The 26,234-nt window shown below is 63.7% G+C and overlaps 1 protein-coding gene across 1 annotated transcript in view; it reads left to right on the top strand.

Annotated features, from left to right (window-relative positions):
• The window catches only part of KCNN3 (potassium calcium-activated channel subfamily N member 3), a 30,738-nt gene extending 5,762 nt beyond the window's left edge, over positions 1 to 24,976 (top strand). Inside the window, exons 3-8 of the mRNA XM_090051906.1 lie at positions 6,961 to 7,379; positions 11,674 to 11,815; positions 13,806 to 13,916; positions 19,013 to 19,140; positions 19,340 to 19,409; positions 20,770 to 24,976. Coding sequence (XP_089908032.1) covers positions 6,961 to 7,379; positions 11,674 to 11,815; positions 13,806 to 13,916; positions 19,013 to 19,140; positions 19,340 to 19,409; positions 20,770 to 21,066 — 1,167 coding nt within the window. The 3' untranslated portion in view covers positions 21,067 to 24,976. The remainder of the gene's footprint in view (positions 1 to 6,960; positions 7,380 to 11,673; positions 11,816 to 13,805; positions 13,917 to 19,012; positions 19,141 to 19,339; positions 19,410 to 20,769) is intronic.
• Positions 24,977 to 26,234: the final 1,258 nt, after the last annotated feature.

A 26,234-nucleotide genomic window follows, 5' to 3' on the forward strand; every position in this document is an offset into this window, starting at 1 on the left:
GTCCCATGGCTGTGTCCTTTGCTTCTGGGGTTTCAGCTCCCAGGTCCCAGCCTGGCTGTGTGGGGGTGCTGAGGCTGGCTGCATGCCGTGCTGTCAGGGGTGCGGAGGCTGTTCTGCCGTAAGGGCCTGGCTGGAGCCCAGGGAGAGCAGAGAGGCTGGGGGGTGGGAACCAGCAGTTGTCAAAGGAGCCATGGAGGAGACCCAAGCCCCAGACAAGTGCCTGCAGCCTACCTGAGTGCAGGGCCCTGTGTGCGCCTTGTGAGACAATGCCAGTGGACATGACCATCTGCCACAGTCTCAGCTCGGTCGGTGGAGCTTTTGGACCTGGCTGGAGGGGCAAGGACCCTGGGCTGCCAACTGGGCAGACACAGGTCAGTGCCAGCAGTCCTCCAATGCCTTCCCACAAGTCCTTGCGCAGTGCTTGGGATGGACGAGTTCTCCCATAATCCTCTGGGGCAGAATGGTGCCCTCTGCAGCCTGAGCGATGCACATGGGGGCTGCAGTCCCGGAGATGTCGTGGGGCTCGGTGGGACAGGCCTGAGGCACAGGAGCTTCCCATCACAAGGCCCCATCTGCGCCCAGTGACTGAGCTTCAAGGCCTCTGCTGCAGCTGGATCCCTCATTTCTCTTTCAGGGCCAGCTGGCAGCCGCAGCACCTTCCCCACCCCTTCCTATAACCACCATGCCATAGTCCACAGCCAGACTCCCCAAGAGGCTCATGACCAATGTGGCACCTGCTTGTGGTGTGAAACCTGCTGCAGGGCCCAGGCCATGCAGCCAGCAGGCACCCCCCGCCCACATACTGCTTGGCCATGCCTGGCACCCAGGGCTCAGACCTGGCTCCACATCCAAGAGCAGAGCCAGGATCCTGACACCCCCATCGCGGCTGGCCCTGAGCAGGCACCGTGGGGCTGGGGCTGGGGCAGGCTTGTCACAGTCCTGCCAGAGCCACTGCCCTTTCCTCACTCTGCATTTCAGGGCAAACAGCCCTGTACTTTGCTAGAATAATATTTACTTCCCTGGCAGCTTTGTTTGTGGCTGGGCAGGTGTTTCACCCCATCCCATCTGGCTTCCTCTGGGTGTTTTTCTTGGTGCCACCTCTGCAGGCAGAGGCTACCCAGGAGCAAAGCACAGGGTTTTTGCTGTGGTCCAACCCCAGCTGACATGCAGTGTGAGACTCCCTTCTCTTTTGGACCCAGCCTAGTCTCGCCTCAGCTTGGTTGTGAGTTTGTGCCAACATCTCGCTGACACGAGCGAGTGGTTCTGACTTCCTGAGGTCCAGGTCAAGCACCAGGAAAGCGTCCTGGTGGCATCCACGTGGCTGTTGCTCACAGGCTGCAGTCGTGGCTGCCGGCTGCCGCACCCAGATCAAAGGGGCTCTGCCAGGCTGCAGCCCGTCGAGCCAGGCACTTCGCCAGGCATGCTGTGCAGGGCAGCTGGGTGGGGGCAGGAAGCCTAGCAGATCCCTCATCTGCAGCAGGGAAGTTGTGGGGGGAAGGATCCGTCCCAGGGCAGAGCAACCTGTGGGAAAGGAAAGCCGGGGGAGGGGAGCCACCTTCCCAGAAGCCACATCCCGGAGCAGCTGGAGGAAATCCAGGTCTGGCCTTGGAACCTGGAACTGGTCACAGCTCCTGCCAGCACACAGCTTTGCCAGTGTCCCTGCTTCCCCCCAGTGTTATTCCTCTAGCTGTCTTTGCCCTTGGCTGGGCTTGGACCTCTGGATCCTGCCTGCCTGGGCTGGGGGGGTCGCAGTGTCCAGGCTCATGGGCAGGCATCTCTCTCAGCTGCAGTCCAGCTGGGCAATGCCACTCTGCTCCCCTCCACCATGATGCAGTGGGGGTTGCTGTCAGCTGAGCTGAGCAACCCATCGCAGCAGGGCCTGGGTCTGGCTGTGCACAATGGCCCCTGCTCTCTGCTGGTCCCCGGGTCCTGCCATAAGCACCAGGCCTAACCTGGCAGGCGGAGGTCTGGAAGAGGCTGTGCATCATGCACCCCAGAGCCAGAGGGACCTGCGGTTCCTAGACCTGTGGCAGGTGTCCAGCCAAATCTGAAAGCCTTGCTGGAGAGTGGTTCTCTACCCTGCCCCCTCTGCACCAGCTCCCACATCCCTTCTGGCTATGGAGTTTCCCAGCTTCCAGCCTGCATCATCCTGGCTGCAGTTAAGCTGATTCCTTCCTGCCCTTCCCCGTGGGCCGGCAGAACAATTGATCACGCTCCTTTCGTGGATGCAGCGGCAGTCTCCTTTCTGCCCTCCACCATCTCCTCCAGACTAAACAAGCCTGGTTCCTTCAGCCTTTCCTCACAGGTCACATTTTCCAATGTTCTTGTTGCCTCCTTTGGGCTCTTGGCAGCTTGTCTCCATGTCCTTTGTGACACCGCTCCCAATTGGGCGTGGCGCTGTGGCTGGGAGCAGCATGCACAGGGCAGCCCAGAGTGAGATGAGTTTGGTGTGCAGCCCGCCATGACCCTTGGAGCTTATTCAGCCTCCTCACCTGCTCCTCCCTGCTTGGCTCCATGTGCCTGATGTCTCCTTCCCATGGGGAGCATGTGGCACTTTCCACAGTCTCTCCAGTCCCTTGGGGTCTCTGTGAAAGCTGTCCTGGGGCTGCGGGCAGCCTGTGCCCCTCCCAGCCCGGCAGTGCCAGTGAGCTCCCTGGGCACTTGCCCTGCTCCATCATCTACCTTACGACTGAGAACGTGGAGCTGAACTGGGCCCTGGACAGATCTCTGCAGGGTGCGATGGAGACGCACTTCCAGCCACACATAGTTGGCCAGGAGAATGATGTTGCCTGCCCGCCATGCCCTTGCCTGCTGCATTTGCCCTTCTCCAGCTCTGTGGCCTCCCATGGCCTCAGAGTGCTTGGGGCTGTCGCTTTGCTTAGGTCCTTGTTAATGACCCCCTGGTAAAGCTGCAAGGTGTGTGGCTGGGGCTCCCTGCACCTCTGCTCCCCAGCTGGGAAATAGTGTGTAGCCCTCTTGGGCTGGCTGGGGGAAATGCCGGAGCTGTTCACTGGGGCAAGCTCCCACTCAGCCCCATGGCGGTGCCGGAGGGAGGCTTGGGCCAGGCTCAGGGGCTCTGCAGCCCTGAGGCTGCCATCAAGTCGGGTCAGACTGAAGAGGAGTGGGCTGGAGGCTCCCTGCCTTTGGGCCCAGCCAACGTAGCCCTGGCCCTGCCTGCTGCAGCTGCTCTGGGAGGCTGGGGCTCAGGCTGGCTGGGAGCAGGCCCACGATGCCCTGCCCTGCCCTGCCCCACCAAGCTGCACCCCTCCCTTTCACCCATGCCAGCAGGAGCCCCGATGGTCATGCCTGAGCTGGCTGCCTGGCCAGAGAGGTCCAGGGGGTCCAGTTCATCCTCCTTCTCACAGTACCACGTGCCCCCCCTGCCTCCGCAGAGGTTGCCTCACTCTGCCTCCAACCCCAAGCCATGGAAGGGGCTGGGGCAGTCGGGGGTGGCTGTAGCAGGCAAGACCAGGTGCAGAGCAGCTGCCCAGGCTCCCGCTTTCCCCTGAGGAAGGATATGGGCGGTTTACAGAGTTGCCCTGACCAGGCAACAGCAGCCCTGCAGTGTGGGCGGCCGGGGGTGGCGAGCAGCATTGATCCTATGGCTTCTTGTCACTGTGGGTGCTCCTTGGCCCTGCAGAGCCCAGGGGCTGCATCAGCAGGAGCAGAGGAAGGGCCATGTGGGCCAGAGAGAGCGGAGCGGTGGTGGGAGCCCTGGGCTGGGGACTGGGCCCTGCCTGCACATTCCTGAGCTCTGTCTAACCTGGAGACGCCGGGCTCCAGGCCACAGCAGAGCAGGATGTGCCTGGCTGGGGCTGGTTGCACACTGGTGAGGAGACAGGATGGGCATGAGGGACAAGATGAAAGCCCTTCATGCTTCAGAAGCCACCAGGGGCTGGGGCTGGGGCAGGGGTGGCTGTTTTCCCTCTGGCTGCTTGTCTCGACAGGCATTGGGATGCCTGCCGGGGGAACCACACCTGTGCTGCAGAGCCGGGCTTAGAAGCAGTTGTGGAGGGGAGCCAGGACCAGGCAGATGCTTCATGCTGCCTGGGGTCCAGGCCCTGGCCAATGTTTTGCTGAGGAGCGTCGAAAGCGCAGACACCCCGGTGATGGCAGCAGTGGGCCAGGCTCCCTTTCACGGCCTCCCTGCTCCTGCTAACTACTAACAGAAGTAACTGCTGACCTGCGTGCTGGTGCCTGTGCCAGGCCATGACTCGCTGGTCACAGCACGCTCCACTGCCTCCTCACACTTGCTCAGCAGCTGCTGCACGGACTTGAGCTGGCCCCTTTCCCCCTCACTGTAGAGCCACTGAATCCCTGCCCTGGGACAGGATTCTCCAGGGCCCTGGCATCATGATGCTCCCAGCTCTCCCAGCTCTGAGCAAGGAGGCTGGGGTGATGACTACAATCGCCTGTTACTTGTTGCATTGTCCCCAGTCCCCCCGGCTGCTGCATGTGGGATGTACCAGTGCAGTACTGCCTGCATGAGCACATGGCAGAGCCCAGCTGGTTGGTCCTGAGGGTGGCTCACACCCTGTGCCCTGGGGCCGGAGGGAGGGGCGAGCAGGCAGCCCGCATCCAGGCCCTGAGATGATGGCAGGCAGCGCCTGGTGTGAGCCCCACTGCACCCTGAGTCTGCGATGTGGGCTGGACCCCACTCTGGGATCTGCTTGTCGGGGCGCAGGGGGGGCTGCAGGTCCCTTCTGCCAGGGGAGGGAGATATTCCTGCATCTGAGCTCTGCTGGGCTGTGGCTGGGTCAGGTCGGGGTCTGGGTGCTCCCCGGGCACCTGTGGATGGATTCCCAGTCCATTGCTGCTAGAGCAACACATGCTTCATAGCCTGAGCAGTGGGGCAAAGGCTCACAGGAGTGTTGGAGGGGGACTTCCCCAGGTGCTTGTCCTGGGGCTGGGCACTGGGCAGCATTCAGGCAGCACATGTGTCCTCCAGGCACCCTAGTGCCAGCCAGCTGTACCAATGGGGCCTGGCCTGCCCCTGCACCAATCCTGGCCCTTGGTGAGGGTGCTCCCCTCATAGCCAGGAGCCTGCCCTGCCCACCCCTGCGAGTAGCGAGGGCCTTGCCCCCACCTGGGTCCCTGTCCTGGGCTGCTGAGCATGACCCATCCCTCGGGGGAAATCTGGCTGAGGGTGGCTGGCTTCTGGATGCTCTGCAGCAGTGCTGCAGGCAGGGGCACAGCATGGAAGCAGGGCATCCCCCACCCCCACTCCTTCCTGTGCTGTATGGTCATGATAAAGCCCCAGGAGCTCGCTGTGCCCCCCAGGCAGGAAGGAAGAGGCTGTCAGCTCACCCATGCCCTGTGCGTGGCACGGAGGGATCACAGTCATGCAAGCAGGATGGGTAGAAGCTCTGGGGGGGTGAGGAGTGAATCACACCACTCCTTAGCCAGGGCTGCAGCAGGTTGTGAGAAGCGAAGGGCTGTCCCAGGCTGGCTTCAGGAAGTGCATGGAGCTGGGCCTTGGGGCAGCCCTGGGATGGGGGTACCTGGAGAACTGGCTTTGCCCCATCCTGGCATGAGACTGGAGCCAAACCTTGCCCCTGCACCTTCCTCCCAGGCTGCGTGAGCCTGCAGGCCCCGGCCTCGTGCAGCATCCCACGCTGTGGCAGGAGGGTGTCTGCGCAGAGCCGAGTGTGTGCAGCCCGGCCCGTGGGAGCCGGGCTCTGGCACACAGCCGGGAGCTGGCGAGGGCTGTTCCCGTGACGAGCGCCAGCTGGTGCGGCTCTCCCGCCCACGGCTGACAGCGAGCACAGGCGGGAATGGGGAAGCCCGCGGAGCTCCCGGCCGGGCCTGGGGCCGGCTCCAGTGCTGTACGTGCCCCACGGCCCCAGGAGGAGACTCCGGCAGGGCTGGTGGCTAGGCCCACGCAGCTGGGCGGCAATCGGGTGGGGGTGGGGTGGGCATGGGTGGTTGTGCTGGCTGGCTGCCTCTGTGTCCTTCTGGGCTGCAGAAACAAGCCCTTCTTTAGCCCCGGAGCCAGGAAGAGTGGGGAATGCCAGGCAGGGACCATGTGTCATCGTTCCCCCGTGCCCTGTGAGGGGATGCATGCACCCATCGGCCAGGCCCCAGCACGAAGCCAGGCCAGGCCTGACCCAGCCGCCTCCCCCCATTTGTAAGGAAGCCATTCCTCATCACTGGGCCCCGGGTGAACCCGCCGTCGCCATGACAACCTGATGTGCTCTCTCCGGATGGCAGGGCGCATGGCCACCCTGCTGCGTTGCCATGGCACCGCCCGCCCATCAGCATGGGGGAACAGAGGGGCCCTGTAAGGGCCGAGCCTTTGTCCCCTACCGTGCAGGTCCAGTCCGTGTTGCAGTATGGTGCCAGCCCCAGGTGGCTCTGGGGGCGGCAGGGAAGCTGCTGGCGCAGGTCCTGGGGTGTCCGGCTCTGCACCCCACATGCCCTGCTGCAGAAGGAAGGGATCCCTGCCTGCTCCAGAATGGGAGACTCTGGGCTGGGAGCCAGGGCACGTGGCTCTGCTGGGCAACGGGCCCGGTGTGTTCAGGCTGTGAACCAACCCCTCGGGCAAGGGCTGGCTCTCCAGCTCCCAGCACTTGTAGTGACCTGGTTGTGGGGCCCTGCTTAGACAGGCTGCCACAGGGGGTAGCAGTGGGCCTGGGAGCAGCCACTATGCATTGAACCCACAGACGCTGAGCTTGAAAGAGGTAGTAGAGCCTAGTGCCTGGGGCAGTGGGCAGGGTGCGGCTGCCGGCTCTGTTCCCAGCCCAGCTTTCCCTTGCGCCCTCCCCGAGCTCCCTGGGTCTGGGGGTGGTGTCCCGCCTGGGGGACCCATACCGGCTCCTGCTGGCCAGCAGTGTCTACCCGCAATGCCCCTTGCTCCCCTGCCCCATGGGGGTCCTCGCAGACGGGGGGAGGCTGAGAGGCCCTGGGGGGCAGGCAGGTCCTGCACCAGGGCTGCCTCTCACCCTGCTTCTGCCCTGGCAGCTCTTTGTGATTGACAACGGGGCAGACGACTGGCGCATTGCCATGACCTACGAGCGCATCCTGTACATCAGCCTGGAGATGCTGGTCTGCGCCATCCACCCCATCCCTGGCGAGTACAAGTTCTTCTGGACGGCACGCCTGGCCTTCTCCTACACACCGTCGCGGGCCGAGGCAGACGTGGACATCATACTGTCCATCCCCATGTTCCTGCGGCTCTACCTGATCGCCCGCGTCATGCTGCTGCACAGCAAGCTCTTCACTGATGCCTCTTCCCGCAGCATTGGGGCCCTCAACAAGATCAACTTTAACACGCGCTTTGTCATGAAAACACTCATGACCATCTGCCCCGGCACCGTCCTCCTGGTCTTCAGCATCTCTCTGTGGATCATTGCCGCCTGGACCGTCCGTGTCTGTGAGAGGTGAGCGTGGGAGGCACTGGCCAGAGGCCCCAGAGGTTGTGGGTAGCAGAGGGAATGGGCCTCCTCCTCATGCAGCTGCTTGGGGATCCTGGGGCCAGGGCTGGATGGGGCAGTCAGCTCCCAGGGGATCCCCAAGCTGGCTGCAGGGAGAGCAGCTCCATTCTTGGGAGGGGGGAGAGTAGCTCTATCCGAAGTCAGGGGAAGGGGTGGAGGGGTAGGCGTGTGCACCCACTGTCTTTGGCGTGTGTCCTGGGGATTGGTGCTGGCATAGGCTTGGGGCCGTGCAGAGCAATGACTTGTACTGGTCTGGCCACAGCCTCTTGGAGCAGGTCACAGGGAGGGAAGCAAAGGCTTCTGCTGGCAGCATCCTGCCCAGCAGGTACAAGGGCAGCTCCTCCAGGCAGGCTGCAAGTGTGGTGCCCATGAGGCCTAGGCTGGAGGGATTTGGGGGGCCTGGGCCATCCCAGTCTCTCAGCCCCAGGCCTACCCTGGCTCCGCCCTGCACAGAGGAGCTGTGGAGCCTGGCAGGAGCTTCAGAAGGTGCAGAGGAGCCCAATGGCTTCCTCTTCCCCCTCCACAGCTGGCTCCAGCTTCATGGCTTGCAACTGTCATGACACCCCCATGGTCACAGACCCAGCGCTGGGCTGGGCTGGGCTGGGCCAAGCATAGGGCTCTGGAACTGCTGTGCCCGCAGGAGCAAGTGTTGAGGAGGCTGGGAGTCCCCTCCCTCTGCTGCTCTGCATAAATGGCGGCTCATTGCACCAACCAGGAGCAAGCCAGTCCCTGTATCCTTGCCCCACCCAGCAGGGCTGTGCTCCTGGTTTAGTCCTTAGGGGCTGGGGAAGTCGTGCACGCAGGGCCCAGCCCTGGGCCCCGGCTGCTGCTGGAGGGAGCAGGAGCAGGAGCACTAGCAGGTGCCATGCTCAGGGCTGCTGCAGCATTTAGAAGCCCCTTGGCCCAGCAGGTCCTGAGGACCCTATGGCAGCCTGGGAGCCCAGTGCAACAGTAGCCACCGTGCCTGGCACTTGCGAATCCTGTAGAAGCCCTGGCTGGAGCCGCTTCCCTGCAGATGGTCACAGCAGTGGAGAGAGCACCCACGGTTGGAAGCAGCCAGTGCCACCCAGTCTCCTCGTGAGGGGTTTCCCAACATCCCCACAGGCAGCAGCTCTGTCAGCAGGCACACTGTTGTCTAGCCAGAGCAGGGCCCTTGGCGTCTGTCTCCTCCATGGCCCCTTCAGTTCCTCTCTGGGCCCATTGTTTGCTGCACTCTGCAGTTTCTCATCCTCTCGTGAGTGCAGGACCTGCAAGGGACTCAACTCTGGGCGCAGCTAGGTTCTCTGAGGTCATGTGCATCGTCAGTGAGGGCCTGGCTTCACCGAGAGGGTCAGGGGGAGGGATCCCTGTTACTGGTCCGAGCGGATCAGTGAAATAGTATGAAGTACCTGTGGCTTGGAGCGTTTGTGGGTCTTCCCCAGGGGCACAGGAGCAAGGGGCTGGTGGGCTGTGCCCTGTGCTGAGAGCACCCCTTACTGCCTGGCCCATGTGCACCCCAGCTCCTGCCTTGGTCCCTGCATGGCCTGGGGCCATGGAGCTATGGCTGTTTGAAGGGGAGCTCGAATTGCTCCATTGCCCATGGTGGGTGTCTCCTGATGAAGCTGCTGGCATGTGCTTTATGGGCTGGCGCCTTCAAACTGCACTTGGAGACGTTTTAATGTGTCTGTTGTAGCTGGGAAATGGCCGGACCAGGCTGGCAGCCCCTGGGTGGGGAAGAGAAATAAAAATAGAATAAACAATCCTAATAATGAAACATGGACACAGTGCTGGTGAACTCAGCCTGCTGCTGTGCTCTGCTCTGGCCCCAGGCTGTATGAGCCAATGCAGCCCCCAGGCCCTGGGCAGGCTGGGTTAGCAAAGCCTGGGTCACAACCCCCCGGGAGGCTGCGGGCCTCCACCGCTGGGCTGGCTCAGTGTTCCCTCTGGGCAACTAGCCATCATGCAAGCTGTCCCAGGGGGATGGTTTGTCTGCCCCACCCCATGCCCCTCTTAGCGAGTCCTGGCACAATGGTCACAGCCACGCAAGGTGCTGCTCCCCAGTGGTGCAGCCACTTGCTCCCGGGAGCAGCACAGTGGCTGGGAATCCCTTGTGTGCTCCCTGCCCCCCTCCCCCCAGCACCTTCCCCTGCACTCGCTGCTGGGGCTCAGCTCCCTTCCTGCTCCAGCCTCCCTTCACTCTTGTTCCTCTGCCCCCACCGTTGGCAGGGTGGGCCGTGGCTTTTCGAGAGGCAGTGGGTTGCTAAGCAACCCCCTGGCAGGCTGGCAGCCGTGGGATGGAGCTCCCTGTTGGGGGGCTGCACATGCCTGGGGGGGTTGCATGTGCGGTCATGCCTGCCCCAGCCCTGGGGCCCAGCACAGACAGCAGCTCAGAGCACGGCCTGGCAGCTCTTTCTACCCCCCTCGCTGCTGAGCTGGGAGCGAAGGGGGCTGCTTGCATGAGCCCCGTGCACGCCACATTTCCCCTTCCTGGTACCCCCCAGGTGCCATCTCCTCAAGGGATGGCTGACTTGGGGTCAGGGGATGGGGCTGAGCCTGCAGAAGCATGCCACGAGCCTGGGCGGGTTTGCAGGGCCCCTCGCTTCCTTGCAGGCCTGACCGCAAGGCTTATGACTTCCTAGATAAGAGGCAGGAGGGTGCAAGTCAGCATTTCCAACCGTGGCAGGGGAGCAGGGCTGCGGCTGTTGCCGGACGTGCTCTGCAAGCTCAGGGAAGGAGCAGAGCAGGCAGGGCTAACCCGGTCTGTGACCCTTGCCTTGGCCCTGGGCCCAGCTGCTTCCAACCTCGGTAACATGCCCTCCGAGGGCATGAGCCCGTCTGCATGGCTGTCTGTGCTGCCCCTGTATCTCTACTCCTGTCCTAGGGCCTCTTGTAGGCAGGGTGCATGGCCTCGCTGGGTCACTGCATCCAGCTGCTGCTCCCAGAGACCAGGCCACGTCCTCCCTGCAGCCAGGAGCCCAGACGAAGGATTGCCTGGGCAGGGGCCCTGTGCTGAGTGCTGCTGGCCTGGACTGTGGGACCAGGCCCCACCAGGGGCTTCCATCTCGCTCTGTTCAGAACTCGGCAGCTATAGAGAAGATGGATTCTGCCTCGTGGTTCATGCAGCGCCCTGAGGTCCTGGCCGTGGTCCCTGACAACACTCTGGGTCCTGGCCCAGGCCATGATGATGCTTGCCTGCTGCAGCCAGGTGGAGCAGACGCCTCCCAACTGCACCACAACAGGAAGCGCAGCAGCTGCGAGCCAGCGGGTCAGCCAGGGGTGCGCTGGCCAGGGTCGGGACCCGAGGAAGAGAATGCAGCCCCAGCCAGACAGCCGCAGCATGACTGAGGGGCGTCTGGGTCTGGATCACATGCCTGCTGCGCTCCAGCCAGCTCTGGGGCCAGGCTGCCCTTGCAGCTGGCTCCCTCGCTGAGCTGGTGCCAGGCGAGGTGTGCACACGTGTGTGTAGGGTCAGTACATGCAGATTTCCCTGCTCTCTGGGAAACCTGGGAGTGATGCTCAAGCCCACAAGGAGGGTGGGAGCTACCTGTGCCACCTGCTCTGGAGACCACATGCCCGCCCACCTGCCCACAGGGGCTGAGGCCAAGCCTCCGTGCCCACCAGCACCCACAGTCCTCTGTGCAGTGAGGGCTGGGCTGCTGTCCCAGAATCGCCAGCCTCCCCACGTGCTGCCTGACCCAGGGCTGCTCTGCCACCATGGTGCAGTGCTGAGCTGTGCCCTGGTGCCTGGCACCGCCAGGCAGGGAGAGACCCGGTTCCCACCGCTCTGGGGTCGCCTCCCCGTGTGCCCGGCTGCTCTGCAGGGCCAAGCACACCCGCAGCTCTGTGCTGAGCCGGGATGGGGGCTGGCATCCTCCCCTGCATCTGTTGTCATCAGCCAGTGATGTGGCAGAGCAGATGCGGCGGAAGGGCGATTCTGCCCAACGCGGCTCTGCCTTCAGCGGCCGCGGCTGTCTGGCGTGCCAGGCAGCGATTCATCCCCATCTGCAGCGTGGTCTCCTGGATGGGGCTGGAAGCCTTCGGAGCATCGTAGCTGTGGCCCTGCCACGAGCTCTGCAGGGCCCTGGTGCACGGAGCCCCTGGCTGGGCTGTCCCGCTGCACTGAGACCCGGCTTCGGCCTTCCTGCCACGGGGCAGGGGATGGCCTCGGCAGGCAAGGACGGCACCTCCCCAAGCGGGAATTCGCCTGGGGAGGTGCTCGCTTCCTGGGCCCTCCTGTGGTGCTGACACGTGTCTCTGGCAGGTACCACGACCAGCAGGATGTCACCAGCAACTTCCTGGGCGCCATGTGGCTCATTTCCATCACCTTCCTCTCCATTGGCTATGGGGACATGGTCCCTCACACCTACTGCGGCAAGGGCGTCTGCCTCCTCACCGGCATCATGGTAAGGGCGCTCGTTCCTGGGCCTCCAAGACCTCCTGGCCACCGTCCCCCAGCTCTCTGAGCCCCATCCCCATGGCCAGGCTGCGCTCCCTGTGGGTCGCCGCAAACAGGCACTGCTTCAACTCAGCCCAATGCTGCCGTGGGAGGCACCGGTTCCCCGGGGCCTGCTGGGCTTGCAGGGCACCTTCTCCGTCTTTGTGCCTTTCCCTGGGGTGTGAGCGCCGCCCCCAGCACATGCACACACACATGCACACACACATGCACGCACACACGCGGGCCCCAGCCAAGCCGCCCCCTCCCCTGTGCCTCCCTGATTGCAGCGATTATCACAAGTGCAGTAATTAGTAGTTGGAGGCAGGCCTTGCCACGGGGTTGCCATGGTGACCGGGGAGGCCGGGCTGGGCCTGTGTGGGGTTGCAGGTGTTTCCAGTCCCGGTGCGTGATTAGCCCTGGGGAGGGGAGCACGGGGTTGCAGGGGGGGCACGTAGCTCCGGTCTCCCTTCACCCACTGTGGCGTGAGGAGACCAGGGCCCTGGGGCTGCACGGTACGGCTGGCCTCAGCTGCTCCGGGCCTCGTGCGGCAGCTGGGATGGCTCCACGCCCCCTCGTTCCTCCAGCGGGCGGCCCCCTCCTTGCTTGCCGCCTCCAGCTGGACAGATCCCAGCCACGAATGTGGGTCAGGGCGAGGAGACAGTGGGATAGGGCGGTATGCTCTGGGTGCCCCCAGGAGAGCCCATCTCTGCTGGACACTAGCGACAGGGGCAAGCAATGGGGAGGGAAACAACATTTCCTTCCCCAGCAGCCTGACAAGCAGGCCATTGGCGCTGGGCTGGGCCTTGGAGCCTTCCACCCACTGCAGCTGACAGGCCTCAGCCGGCCGCTCTGCACCAGAGGAGAAGGGGCTGCTGCCTGCACCCCACCAAGGGCCAGCCGGTCGTGGGTGGGCTGGGGGAGATGCTGGGTCAACACGACTGGACAGCGGTACCTTGCCCCTCCCTACCCCAGAGCCTCTGCCAAGGGCCCGACGCAGCTCCGGTCACAATGGTGGGGTTTGAACTCGTGCCTCCAGGGAGCCTCCGACCTGAGTCTGTGGCTCCTGGTAGGCACCCACCTATGCTGAGATCAGGCTGTAGCTGCTAGTTTGCACCCCAGGCCACCCTGCGCCAGGAGCTCTGAATGTGGAGGAGCCATGCAGAGGCAGGCGGAGGCACGGCACCAACAGCAGCATTAATTAATGACTCATTAATGAGCAAAGGGGGGCTTCCCAAAGTCACCAGCCTTTGCCAGGAGGGAGTTCTGTGGTGCCACAGGAGGGACCAGCCATGCATGCCCATGCATACTCATGCAGGGCCATGCATGTCTGCACATGCAGCTAGGAGCTGGCAGTCCCTTGCCATCAGCACCTTTTGTTGCTTTCCAGACCTCTCTACTGCAAACAGTGGTTCCCGCCTAGGTGGCCCCATGCCAAGTGGGGCATCTCCTGGCTTCGATGGGCACAGACTAGAAAACAGCTACCAGCTATCACAGTTTAGGGGAGTAGGAGGGGGCGAGGCAGGGATGATTCACATGTTTCTGCTCCCTGGAGCCTCTTGGCCTGGCAAGTGTGTGGTTGACCCATGCCAGAGTCACCAGCAGTGGGGAGAGGGCCCTGGTTAGAATACAGTGTGCAGAGAACCATCCCACAAGGCTGCCAGTAGGGCCAGGGCCTTAGCCCCATTTCACAGACTAGGAAACTAAGGCAGTCTCCTGCTCTACATCCCACAACTGGGAGCAACGCCTTGAGGGAGCAGAGGCAGGAGCCCTGCCAAACTGACGCGGGCACTGGGCTGGTCAGTCCTGTTCCCGGAGGGCCATGGGGAGGGGGCTTGGTGCTGACAGGCAGCTGGTTCCCATGGGAGGGGGATGTAGGACTCCATGAATGAATGCATGCACAAGGCTGGGGGCCTGGTGCTCCTACTTGTTGGCTAACAGGGCTGGTTTTCTGCCCATAGGGGGCTGGCTGCACCGCACTGGTGGTGGCTGTGGTGGCCCGAAAACTGGAGCTCACCAAGGCCGAGAAGCACGTGCACAACTTCATGATGGACACACAGCTGACGAAGCGGGTAAGGGGGGCCTGGGAGACTCCCAGGAGCTCTGGGCTGCCAGGCACCTGTGACGGATCCAGTCCTCCGTTCTAGTGGCACAGAGCCATGATGCCGCTGGACAGAGAGGGGGGAGGGGGCAGCACGGGTTCCCTGGGGACCAGCAGGATGGGCAGGGGCCTTGGCCTGGCTCTGAGCGAGGGAGTCATGGCACAAAGGAGCCTCCAGCCCTGTTCCCCTCCCAGGTGCTCCCTTGCTGGGGATTTTCCTCATGGGGTGCTAGAAGTCACTAGATGAGATGAGAAGCCACAGGTGGTACTGGGCTGTTGGGCACAGGCAGAGCCGTGAGCCCCAGAAGGCCTTTCGTTGCAGAGAAGCTGCTGCATGGTGTCCTGGCCCCTCTGGGCAGCCCCAGCCCTGGAACAGCCACCCCAGCCAGCAGGCCTGCGGGGTCACAGCTGCGCACTGCTCTGCCATGTGGCAGGGCAGGTGCTGAGACACGGCTGCCTGGACAGGGCTGTGCCTGGGGGCGGTGAGCAAACCGGAATGAGTGCTCCAGGTCCCATGGTTTGGGGGGGCCCTGCGGGGCGAAGTGGCTGCAGCCTCTCCTGCAGGGCCCGCCTAGTGCTGGTGACTCCGTGCTGCCACTGCCAGGGCTTCGCATCCAGCCACTCACCACTTCTTCCCCCTTCTCCCTTCCACGCCCCCTGCCAGCTTCTTCGCATCTGGGCCACACAGAGGCTGATTTGCCCCAGGCCCCGCACCCTTCTAGTGTTGCTTCTGGCCCTGGGGGCTGGACAGACATGGGGAAGAGCAGGCAGACAACTTCTCTGCCAGGGGATAGGGGGTTAGGACTCGCCATGGAGCAGCCGATGCAGAGTAACCGCTTCATGTGTCCACTCCGATGCTGCGGTCACTGAACAGGGACAGCATCACTGTGAATGAAATGGGCTCCATTCCCAGCTGCTGCCCAAAGAAAAGCCAGGGCTGACCAGAACCAGTGGATCTGCTCTGTCCTCCCACCACTGGTGCTAGAGGTCTCTGGTTTCCAGGGATGAAGAAACCCAGAAGCTGAGTTTGCCCCCAGAGAGGCAGCACCACCAGCTCACTTTGAGACAACCATCTCCTGGGAGCCAGGCGGCCTCCAGAGCTCAGTGAGGGTCTTGCTGGTCTCTGCCTCCTAGGAGTGATAGAGCTGGGAGTGGCCAATGCTGCCTGTGACCTCCCACCCCGGGCAGGCAGCATTGTAGTGACCTGGCTCTGCACGGCCGAGGTCCCTGTTGGACAAGGCCTGTTGGTCTCCCGGGATGTCCCTTTATCTCTGTGGTGGGTCCAGGGGCCTCACGCTCTGGAGACAAGCTGCTACCCTGGCCCTAGGCCTCAAAGCCCAAGATCCAGACCTTCCTCTGCACTCCAACCTCATAGCCACAAGCCAGAAAACCAGCGACTGCCTGAAGCCTGACTCCATTCTTCACTCAGGCCAATACGGTCATTGAATGTGCAGATGGCCTGTCACCCACAGCCTGGGCCTCCCACCCATGGAGCAGGCAACATGCTGCACAAGGACTGCAGCTAAAAACCTTCATCCCGAGCTCCCACCCGTTGAGTGGCAGCTGCCCCATGGACCTGGACTTCCCTCAACCATCTCAGAATGGATGTCGGGCAGTTTAAAGTGAGCGTGCATCCCTGGGGCCTCTCCCGTGACGCTGGCTGCGGCTGTGGTGCTTGAGCTCAGACAGCTGAGCTCATCATCTACAAATGACCTCGTGGCCTCCTTCTGGCACCCAAGGTCTCATTGACATTGAGTGTTCTACCTGCTGCTGGCTTTTTGGCCCTTGGGCCTCCAACATATGAGTGTGGCAACATTAGCTTCATCATCAATCCCCATCATCATCACCATCATCACACTCTGAGCTCAGGCGGGAGGGGAGGGGCGCCTCGCTCAGCTGAGCCCTGTGGGATCTGGAGGTCTGGCGCCACCCCGATCCATTCCAGCACCCACATGACAAATGAGGCTCCCATAAGACATCTCCCCTGCTCAGAGGACCCTGCTGTGGCTGGAGCCCCTGGTGGGACTTGGCTCCTGTTTCTGGTTCCCATTTTCTGCTCTCCAATGGAAAAGTCCCATGGCTCAAAGCTTTTCCGGTGTAGGAGGGATATACAAACTTCCTGAGAGGCAAGCGGGAGGGTGGTGAACTCAGTCTCCTGAACTGCCGAAGGCAGGGGATTGTATCTGGCGTCTTCCCTAATGCTCCCAGTCAAAGTAGGGGACCCTTCCCCCAGGGACCCTGCCAAACAGATGGCCTCCTGCATGCCTGCATCCCCAACACCCCCTGGATGCCAGCCTGGAGCTGCTTTACAAATGGGAGAAGTGACTATCGGGCGCCCCTGCAAGGGCCTGAGTGCAAGGTCTCTATGCCTGATCCGATGAGAAGGTAGTCCCAAGGCTGGGCTGCCTGCCCAGGGAGGCACTAGGCCTCCAGCCATGTCTCATGACTTCATCTCCTGCATCACCAGGACAGTCTGTGCTGCCAGGGCCACAGCTGAGCAATCTCTTATGGGAGAGAGACGGCAGTGGATCCCATTCAGGAGATGGCACCGACCTGGCCTTGTGCCATGGCCCAGGAATGCAATCTCCAAATGGGTCTGAGCCCTGCAGGAGGCAGAGGCCCCGGCAGGGAGCAGCATGCTAAGGAGGAGGGGCACCATGGCACCATGGGAGGCTGCAGCAGTGGGAGCAGGGAAGGCCCCAGCACCAGGGCCCAGTGATGTGTCTCTTGCAGTCTATGCTGCTGCTCAGAGAAAAGTGCTGCACAGACCCCTGGCCCAGCACTTCTGTGGGTTTGGTTCTAGTCAACTCTGCCTGCTCCTGAGAATCATAGAATCAACGAGTCAGAAGAGACCTGGACAGATCATCGAGTCTGACCTCCTGCCATGGGCAGGAAGAAGCACTGGGGGTGGGAGGGGTCATAAGACCCCAGCCAGGTGCCCATCCAGTCTCCTCTTGAAGACTTCCAGGGAAGGTGAGAGCACCACCGCTCTGGGCAGCCTATTCCAGGCTCTGGCCACCCTTACAGGGAAGTAGTTCTTCCTAATATCTAACCTAAACCTATCCTCTCTCAGCTTGTGGTCATTGTTCGTGGTGACTCCAAGGGGGGCCCTGGTGAACAGACTTTTGCTGAGTCCCTGCTGGTGGCCCCTGATAGGGTTGTAGGGAGCCACAAGATCCCCCCTCAGTCTTCTCTTGCGGAAACTGAAGAGATTCAGGTCCCTCAGCCTCTCCTCATAGGGCTGGCCACGGAGGCCCCCGACCATGCGAGTGGCCTCCTCTGGACCCTCTCCAGGTTCTCCACGTCCTTCTTGAAGTGCGGCACCCAGGACTGGACACAGTACGCCAGCTGCAGCCTGGCCAGTGCTGCATAGAGGGGGAGCAAGACCTCTCTGGACCTGTTAGTGATGCCCTTGTTAATGCATGACAGGGTGCGGTTGGCTCTGCCTATTGCTTCATCGCATTGGCGACTCATATTCATCCTGGAGTCAATCACAACTCCAAGATCCCTCTCTGCCTCTGTGCTGCCGAGAGGGGCAGCCCACAGCAGGTGCTGCAGCCAGGACTCCCAGGAGGCTTTGGGATTAGATGCTGCCACTCATCAGGGCTTGGGGAGATGCTGGAGCCTCCCCTCCCCTCTGTTTCCATCACCAGGAGCAGCTCCCACCACCACAAGCAGGCAGTAGGTTCTGCTGGACCCCATGTCCCCTGCAAATGGGGCCGGGGCTACAGGCAGGGCAGCGGAGGTGGTGCCGTGAGACCTGCAGGGAGCCTGCGCTGCGGGACCCACCATGCTGGCATCTGTGGCCTGTTGAAGAGCGGAGGCAGCAGGAGGCAGCTCCTGCAGGTATCGATTTGCTGGCCCTGAGCCCAGCAGACACCGACCAATTAATTTCAAAGAAAGCAACGCAGCAGCCGTGCAGCCGGAGGCTCTGCCAGCCCCATCCATGCCAAGCCCTGGTAGGAGGGCGAACGCCTTCAGTGCTGCTGGCGTCGTGCCAAAGCCCGTGCCCACGTGTTCAGGGCCTTCCTGCACAGGCCTGCAGCTTGGAGCAACTTGGGTTGCTTCTTCCTGGACACAGACACAGGCTTAGTGGGAGATTTTGCTGCACCCCCTGGAGCGGAAAGCTGTGTGGGTGGCCTGGTTTGGCCTGCGAGCCCAGACCCCACCCTTGTTCCGGCCACCTCTCTCCAGCCATGTGTGTGGGTCCAGTTGGTGCCTCTGAGCTCTCAGCTGCTTCTGCCCTAGCAGACTGCCCTGTGGTGCACAGCTGTAGCAGGAGTCATCACAAATGGGGAGGTGGCCTCTGGCCCAAAGGGTTTGGGATCCCTACAAGAGACTGCACCTTGGTGCCAGTGCAGGATGGTGCTGGTAGATGCAGTGCCACAGGGCAGGGCATCAACCCTCTTGGCCCAAACGAGACCTGCCCCTTCTCTAGGGTAAGGAGAACCACTGGCCATGGCCTGGAGGACACTGGGCCCCTGTCTGCCTGGGCTGAATTCACAGGCGAGGACGCCAAACCGGCATGTGCAGGAGTGAGAGCACTGCTGTGCAATCCCCTGCCCCCCTGCTGCTGCTAGGGCCAAGGCTAAGGAGGGGAGGGTTGTGCTGAGCACCTGCCAGTGTCGGGGGGACCACATGCATACCTGGCACGGAGCTACATGGCCTGTGTATGCGTGTGCTGTGACTCCTTGCCTGCTGGGGGTCTGGCTGCTCACAGGGTCTCAGGAAATGAGCGCGTGCAGGGCCTCTGCCGTTATCCCTTCCCTAGCATTCCCAGCTTGCTCCTTGTGCCCAGACATCTGTGATGGGCACGTCAGGCAGGTGAGGGAGCTGGGGCGTGGCACAGCAAGCAGCCTTTTGTGCTGCTCGGCCAGATCATGGCCAGGCCCTGGGAGCCCTGCCTGTCAGTGACCTCCCTGTGAACTCCGGCTCCTGTGCTCTGGGGCTGATCTGGGCTCAGGACACATCCGTGCAGACTGAGCTGTGGCCGCCGTTCCAGGCCCACGTGCCAAAGACTGCGTCACACGCTCCCTGAACTGCAGCTGGCGCCTTCTTCTCTTGCAGATCAAGAACGCTGCGGCCAATGTCCTCCGTGAGACATGGCTCATCTACAAACATACCAAGCTGCTCAAGAAGATTGACCATGCCAAGGTCCGGAAGCACCAGAGAAAGTTCCTTCAAGCCATTCACCAGTAAGTGAGCACCCTCCTGCTCTGGGCCAGGGTGGGCAACAGGGACAGGCCCAGGCTCTGGCACTGAGTGTCCAGCTTGATACCCCCTGGTTCTTCATTCCCAGTACCCCTCTGAAGCATGGGGTTAAGCCCACCTGGGCTCCAGTGCCATTACATGCCCATGCAGCAGGCACAGCTGTCTCAGCATCTTCTCTCACAGGTTGCGAAGCGTGAAGATGGAGCAGCGGAAGCTGAGTGACCAGGCCAACACACTAGTCGATCTTTCCAAGGTAAGTTCCTGCGGCCTCGCTATCCCAGGGCGCTCGGCTTGTCCATGGCTCACTTGATGTGCAGCTGGGAGCACAGCCATGGCCCGTACTCGGCCGGGAGGTGTCTTGGAGCTCCTGCCACGCTGAGTGCCTGGGCTCACTTCTAGGTCGTGGGCCCCGACACGCTGGAGGCTGAGGTCTGACAGGTGGGGCAGCACGAGGCCCCTCTCGGAAGCATCTCCCATCATGCTGGCTCCCATGGGAGCCCCCACAGCACAGCAGGGGCTGGGAGGAGCAGCTGCAGCTGGAGTTTTGGGAGTGGGGTGCCTGAGGTCCGCACACCAGTGGTGGCAGCTGGATGCTGTCAGGCCTCTCCAGGAAGTGGAAACGCACACAGCAGCCAAAGCTGCTCACCACTTGGCAGCAGCTGCTGGCAGCCCCCTTCCTTCCTCCCTTTCTGACCTGGACTGGAACCCATCATGCTGACAGCCCGGAGGCCGGCTATCCACAACCAGTGCCTGCATTGCGGTGTGCATGTCCTCAACAGGTGATGGTGGAGCACAGAGCTGCCAGGTCTGATCCACCCATGCTGAGGTTCAGCCCCTCGCAGGTGGAGCTGGGGTTGGATTTCACAACCTGGTGCAGGAGCCAGACCAAGAGCTCAGTTGCCAAGGCTTGTATCCAGTCTTGGAGAGGGAGCAGATTTGCTCCCTGTCTCCAAGCCGAGCTGGGATCCAAGGGGAGGCCTGTTTGCAGGGACTAAGAGGGGCACCCTGTGGGGCTGGCTCTTGGAGGGGAATAGCCCCATCTGGGGTTACAAGCCACTCAGGGGTTGCCCCCTCCTTGTACCCTTGACCAAGGAGCCACCAGGTTCTGATTGTGGCAGCAGCACTAGCAGCCAGCAGCTGGCATTGCTCCAGCCCTGGGTGCTGAGGACCGCACAAGCACAGTGCTGCTGCCCACAGGGGTCACAGGGTGGCAGGCCCAAGCCAAGAACAGGTGGAACAGGGAGAAGCTGAGCCCCTGGGGTGGAGCTGCAGCATGTGGCAGGCTCGGGGGAGCCTCCTCGGGTGGGACAGGGATTGCCAACTCAGTACGAGAGACGTCTGCAGTCCCGGCCAGCACATGCTGTCTGCCCTGCTGTGTCCAATGGGGCTGGGCCAGCTCGTGCATCAGCCACTCTGCACAGCTTCAGTGCAGTGGGTGGAACTGGGCCTGCTGCCTCTGGCCTCTGCTCTTCCCACTCCTTCCAGCTGCATCATGAAGCTCAGGCCTCGGCCCCCTGGGCTGCCTTGAGCTTAGGCCTCGGCCTTCTGGGCTGCTCATCTTGCACCCCCCATGGCCCATGTGCTAACCTCTCCCCTCCTCCATTCACCCTCAGATGCAGAACGTCATGTACGACCTGATCACGGAGCTGAACGACCGCAGCGAGGACCTGGAGAAGCAGATCGGCAGCCTGGAGTCCAAGCTGGAGCAGCTGGCAGCCAGCTTCCACTCGCTGCCCCTGCTTGTCGCTGATGCACTGCGCCAGCAGCAGCAGCAGCTGCTGGCAGCCGTGATGGAGGCGCGGGGCGTCAGCGTGACTGTGGGCACCCCCCAGACGCCGCTGTCCGACAGCCCCATCGGGGTCAGCTCCACCTCCTTCCCCACCCCGTACACCAGCTCCAGCAGCTGCTAGGCTGTCGCTCCCAGCCCTCCACGCTGGCGAAGCCTCTGCACACGCCGGCTCTCTCCTGGTTCTCTTATGCTGCGGCCCCTGGGACCAAGCCAGCGCAAGGAGCCGGGCAGGACTGATGCCGCAGCATGCCCGGCCCTCCACAACATCGGCCTGGAACCCAGCACTGCCTGCAGGCAGTGGAGGGAGCGGCGGGCCTGTGCTGCAGTGCCCGTGGACAGCAGGAGTCCACGCTCAATCTCAGGTCTTCACATGGAAAAAATGGGGCGGGCCACAGGCTGCTCAGTGGGAGCTTCCTCTCCTGCCCCACGCCACGGGGAAAGGGCAGGGGCAGTTTGCAGGCCATGACCTGGATCTCCCCCCTGCCCCCCCCACTTGCCCCCCACCTTCAGGGCAGTGCCAACGACGCCAATTTTGCACAGGCCCTGGCTGAAGAGGCTGGCTCTCCACCGTGCCTGCACCCCTGACTCCCCATGCAGGGGCTGCGCTTCATTCACAGGGCTCCTCAGAGGGCATAGAAATGACCCGGGCTGTGCCACGGGACCAGTGGCTTCCTGAGGCCACTATGCCTAGGCTTGTGGCAGGGGCATGTTCCCAGGGGAGCAGAGGGTGCCTGGGCCCCTGCTGGAGCTGGAAGGAGCAGGCCAGGTCAGAGGTGGGTCTGGATCTGGGTCAGCCCCAGAGTAGGGAGACCCCTGGGCCTGGCCAGTGCATCTCCACCACCCAGGCCTTCCCAATAGGGCCTTGGCATCCTCCCCACTCCCTTCAGCTCAGCCCTGGATCAGCCCAGGAGGGACAGAACCCAGGGCTGTCTCTAAAGTGCTGTGGGATGTGGGGACCAAGCTGCTTCATCCATGTACAAGAAGGCTCCCCTTGCTTGCAGGGGTTTGGGAGATAGTGTGTGCACCGCCCTGTGCTCCTAGGAGCAGGGGAGGGCAGGCTGTGGGGGAGGCAGGGGACTCAGCCCCACCCATGGCCACCTCGGCTATGCTTATAGCCACCTTGGGGGTGTCCTTGATGCTGAGGCCTCCTGCCTTCCCCCTCCCCCCACACCTGGCCAGGCTCAGCGCTGAGCACCATGCGCCTGGCTGTGCCAGGCCTGGCTGGGCTGGCTGCTCTCAGCAGAGATGCAGCGGGGGTTGCGTGTGCGCTTCAGCTGGGGAAGTAACTGTGTAATTACTCTGTGCTATTAGTTACATGTCACCCGCGGCGGCTGGGAGCAAGAGGCGGTGCGGCTTCAGGGCTGCTCGGCACCTCTGCAGCTCTTCCCTGTGAGCCCCCTGCATGCAGTGCAGGGCAGCTGTGTGCGGGGAGCTGGGCAGACCCTGGGGGCCCCGACAGCTGGGCTGAGTGTGGCCCCTGGCCATGCCAGGGCACACTGCTCCTGGCTCTCTTGTTCCCCTTGGTTCAGACCTTCATGCTCCCTCCCCTTGCCGGGCAGCTCTCTGCCCACGACACGCTGCTCCTGGGCCCCAGGGACCAGCTTCCTGGCTGCAGGTTCTCCTCCTCGTGTCACCACGTGGCTTTCTGCTCTGAGAGCACTGCCCTGCTCTCTGCCCCGTGGCACTGTGGGCAGCACAGTGCCACCATCCCTCATGGGGCCCAAACACCATTCCTGGCTCTGCCACTGCCTTGCCGTGTGGCCTTGGGTGACTCTCATCCTCTCCACCTCAGTCTCCCCTCCTGGAAAATGGCCCTAGGGAAAGGCCTAGGCTTTGCGAGCGTGAAGGGATGTGCGCGGTCTCCGGGCAGCTCGGAGGGGGAAATCCTTTCCCCCCTTGCCAGCGGTTCATACAGGAGGCAGGCGCCCCTCAGGGGCCCGGCCTGCGCCTGGGCTTTGAGCAGCAGGGCGGTGGTCCTGGAGGGAGTATCGATGGCACAGCGCCGGTGCCACGAGCTGGGAAATGACACTGGCCAGGACGAGCCTCGAGAGCGGCGAGTGGCCCCTAGAGCCCAGCCCTCCCGGGGGAGGACGCCCCGGCGGTGCCGGGGGAGCCTGGCCAGGGCCCCGGCTGCCCGGTCCAGTGTCGTTTCCTCAGGATCGCGGGTCACTGGGCCAGGACTTCCTGGCTGGCTCGTAGCGGCTGCGGTGCGGCTGGATCGGGCCTGTGCGGGGGTGGCCCCGGCTGCGGGGCAGGTCGCTGGGTTCCTTCCCGCGTCTCGTTTCAGCACCGCAGACAGCAGCCGGCTCCCCCGACCCCGGCGGCTGCAGGCAGCTCCGGGGCCGCCCCATCCCTTCCCTGCCGGACCCCCGCGGTGCCACCCACGGCAGCGGCGCGGGGGCAACCTGCGCGGGCAAGAAGGGCACGGCGGAGGCACCCGTGCCCGTGGGGGCTCCCCAGCCCTGCCCGCTGCCCGCCACAGCCAGCCCCCCGCAGGGCCAGGGATCCCCACTGAGCAGCCCCCGGGCAAGCCGCCTCCGTCTCCCGGGGCCAGGGCGCCCGGGGGCGGCCTCGTTTACAAGCCTGAGAGGGGCACGGCGGAGCCGGCAGCACTGGGCCCTGCCCAAGGGCCAGCGAGAGCCGCGCGAGGAGAAGCACAAGGCGGCGGCTCCAGCGACACGATCCCGAAGAGACGGGAGGGCCGGGGCCGCCGTGGGACGCTCACGCCGACGCCCGGGAGGCCCGTCCGAGCTGCCCTGGGCCCGGCCCCGGGAGCCTCCGCCCCGCACTGCCGCGGGCCCGCAGACTCTCCCCGACCGCCAGTGTTGATAGCCGGACTTCGATGACGAGCTTCACTATGGGTTTGCTCCTCGCCTCCCTTCTGCTTGCTTCTTTTTTTAAGACTAGGGGAAAGCATAATAGTTTATTTTAACTATGAAATATATTGCTATATTACCACGGGGATTGTCACGTCCCATGACGTTTTGTATCGCACTAGGCGGCGGGTGGGCAGCCATGTCGGCCTGCCCTCGAAATGCCTGTTTCTGAGTACAAATCGCTGCAGGGCGCGGCTCGGCTCGGCTCGGCCGGCCCGGGGTTGGGGCAGGGACGCCCGGGCTGGTAGGAGCTGCCCCACGGAAGAGGCGCCGGGGCCGGGGCCGGCGCTGATTCGCGTTGGCAGCAGTGCGGGCCAAAACCCGCAGCAGGGTCAAGCAAGGCCTCCCGGGAGGATCCGAGTAGGTTGTCCTGCCCTTGGCCCTTCGGCCGAGGCAGGGTCCCCTCCCCTGGGCCATTCGGCTCCACCAGCTCAGGTCCCCCCGGGTGTCAGTTCCCGGGGACGAGCCGCTGGATGCTGCACCTTCTCTTCCCAGCCCCGAGCTTAGGTGCACAAGGGCAGGGACTGATGGTCTCGGCTGCGGGGGGACACCTAGGTCTGCTGCTGTGTCTGGAACAGCTTGCGCCAGGCCTTTCCTCCAGGACGGAGCACGTAGGAGCCCCCTTCCCTCTCCCTTCCCCACCAGGCCGCGGCAACTAGACAGCGAAGGCGGGAGGCCGCTCCAGGGAAAGCTGCCCCTGAGGATGATGCTCAGACTCGGGGCTGGTTCCTGAGGCCTGTGTCCCTGTGAATGTGCCCCCACCCCTTCCGACCACCTCACCAAGCACCTTGGAGGGGCCTTTCCCTTCGTCCCAGCCCCGGGCAGGACACCGCGACCAAGTCCAGCCCTGCCGAGTCTCTGCAGCTCCCGCTCCTGCTCCTGAACCGTTTCCCCCTCTTTGCCCGTGGTCCCCGGCCCCTCCAGGCCCTTGCCAGACCTAGGCTTTCACGGGGGTGGGGGGGGGGGAAGTAGTCATAGTGTGCTGCCACGCAGCTGATTTGTACCTAGAAACAGGCATGTTTTAATCTAATGGCTTTAACCTGTTCACTGTAAAAAGTGCCTTGGACTTAACTGGGGAGAGGTCAGTATGTAGAAACCCGCGGGCGCGCCCCGAGCGCTGATATCTGCGTCCCTATATAAAGGCTTTGGACCCCCGGCCTGTGCCGCGCACTTCTTTCCTGCTGCTCGCAGAAACGGGAGACAGCCCCGGCGCCGGGGCCACGAACCCCTCTGTCGATAAAAACCAGCCCAGCTCCGAGGGCCGGGAGACGCCGAGGGACAGACCGGGGAGCCACCCCCGCTCGGGCCCGGGGCGCTGCGAAGGCGAGTCCCCGGGGGCACGGGATGGCCCTGCGGCCCCAGGCTGCCCGCGCCTCCCGGGACGGGGGCAGTGCCCTGCCGTGCGGGGCCCGGAGTCGTCCGCGGGCCGGAGAGAAAGCAGCAGCCCCGGGACCGTGCGGCGGTGCAGCCGTGCTGGGGATGGGGAAGGGTGGGGGGGAGGAGCCTGTGGGGCGGGCAACCTGTGCCCTGCGGGCTTCAAACGGCTCCGGTGGGGAGATGGCCCCCCTGGGTGCTGTATCCAGAGCAGAGGGATCCGTGCTGTGCTAATCCCGCTCCCCTGGAAACGCTGCGCCGGGATTAGGGCGAATGCGCTTAATCTGCTGCCGGCCGGAAATCTGCTTTTATCAACGAGGACTCTTCAAGGAGAAACACCCCGGGCGGCCGGTACCGGGGCTCCACGACCGCGACACTGGTCCGCCTCGGCCCTTGGCGGGGGGGGCTCAGGCGGTATTGCTCCAGGGGCCGGGCTGTATCCATCAGTATGCGCTCGGAGCTGCCTGGGAGCCCGGGCTGCGGAGCAGACGGCGCCTGTACTCGGGGAGGCACCAGTGCTATCTTCCCGGCAGGAAGGCGAGGGCTGGGGGAGCAGCTTGGTGCTGGGGAGGCGGGGGACGACTCCTGGAGAGCAGGCGCTTGCCTGGTGGAGAGGAAGTGTCTGCGGTCCCTGCCGCAGCCCCGGCGCCCCGTTCCCTGCAGGCGGCCGGGCCGAAGCACGAGGCTCCTGGCGCCCCGAGGTGCGGGCCGTGGTCGCGGCGCCCCGGGTGCCAGCCCCGCACTGCGCTTCCCTAGAAAGCCCTGGGGCCCCCGCGGCTATTTCCACATCCAACCCGCTGCCCGCAGCGCCAGGAGCGGGGGCGCCGCCGCTGCGACCCGGGCTCCGCCGGGGCCTCGGCGCTGCGGGCGGGCGCCTGGGAACCGAGGGCAGCCCCCGGGCCTCCGCGCTTGGCCCCAGGGCACGGGCCCTTCCTGCTCCCTGCGCACGCGGCTGCGGAGCTCGGTGGGCCTCTCCCTGCTCGGGGCCAGGAGGCCCCCGGACTCCGCGCCCCGCCCCCCAGAGGGGCCCGTCCGTGCG

This window comes from Crocodylus siamensis, chromosome 6 (genome assembly GCF_052110815.1).
Source record: "Crocodylus siamensis isolate JL-2025a chromosome 6, ASM5211081v1, whole genome shotgun sequence".
NCBI lineage: Eukaryota > Metazoa > Chordata > Crocodylia > Crocodylidae > Crocodylus > Crocodylus siamensis.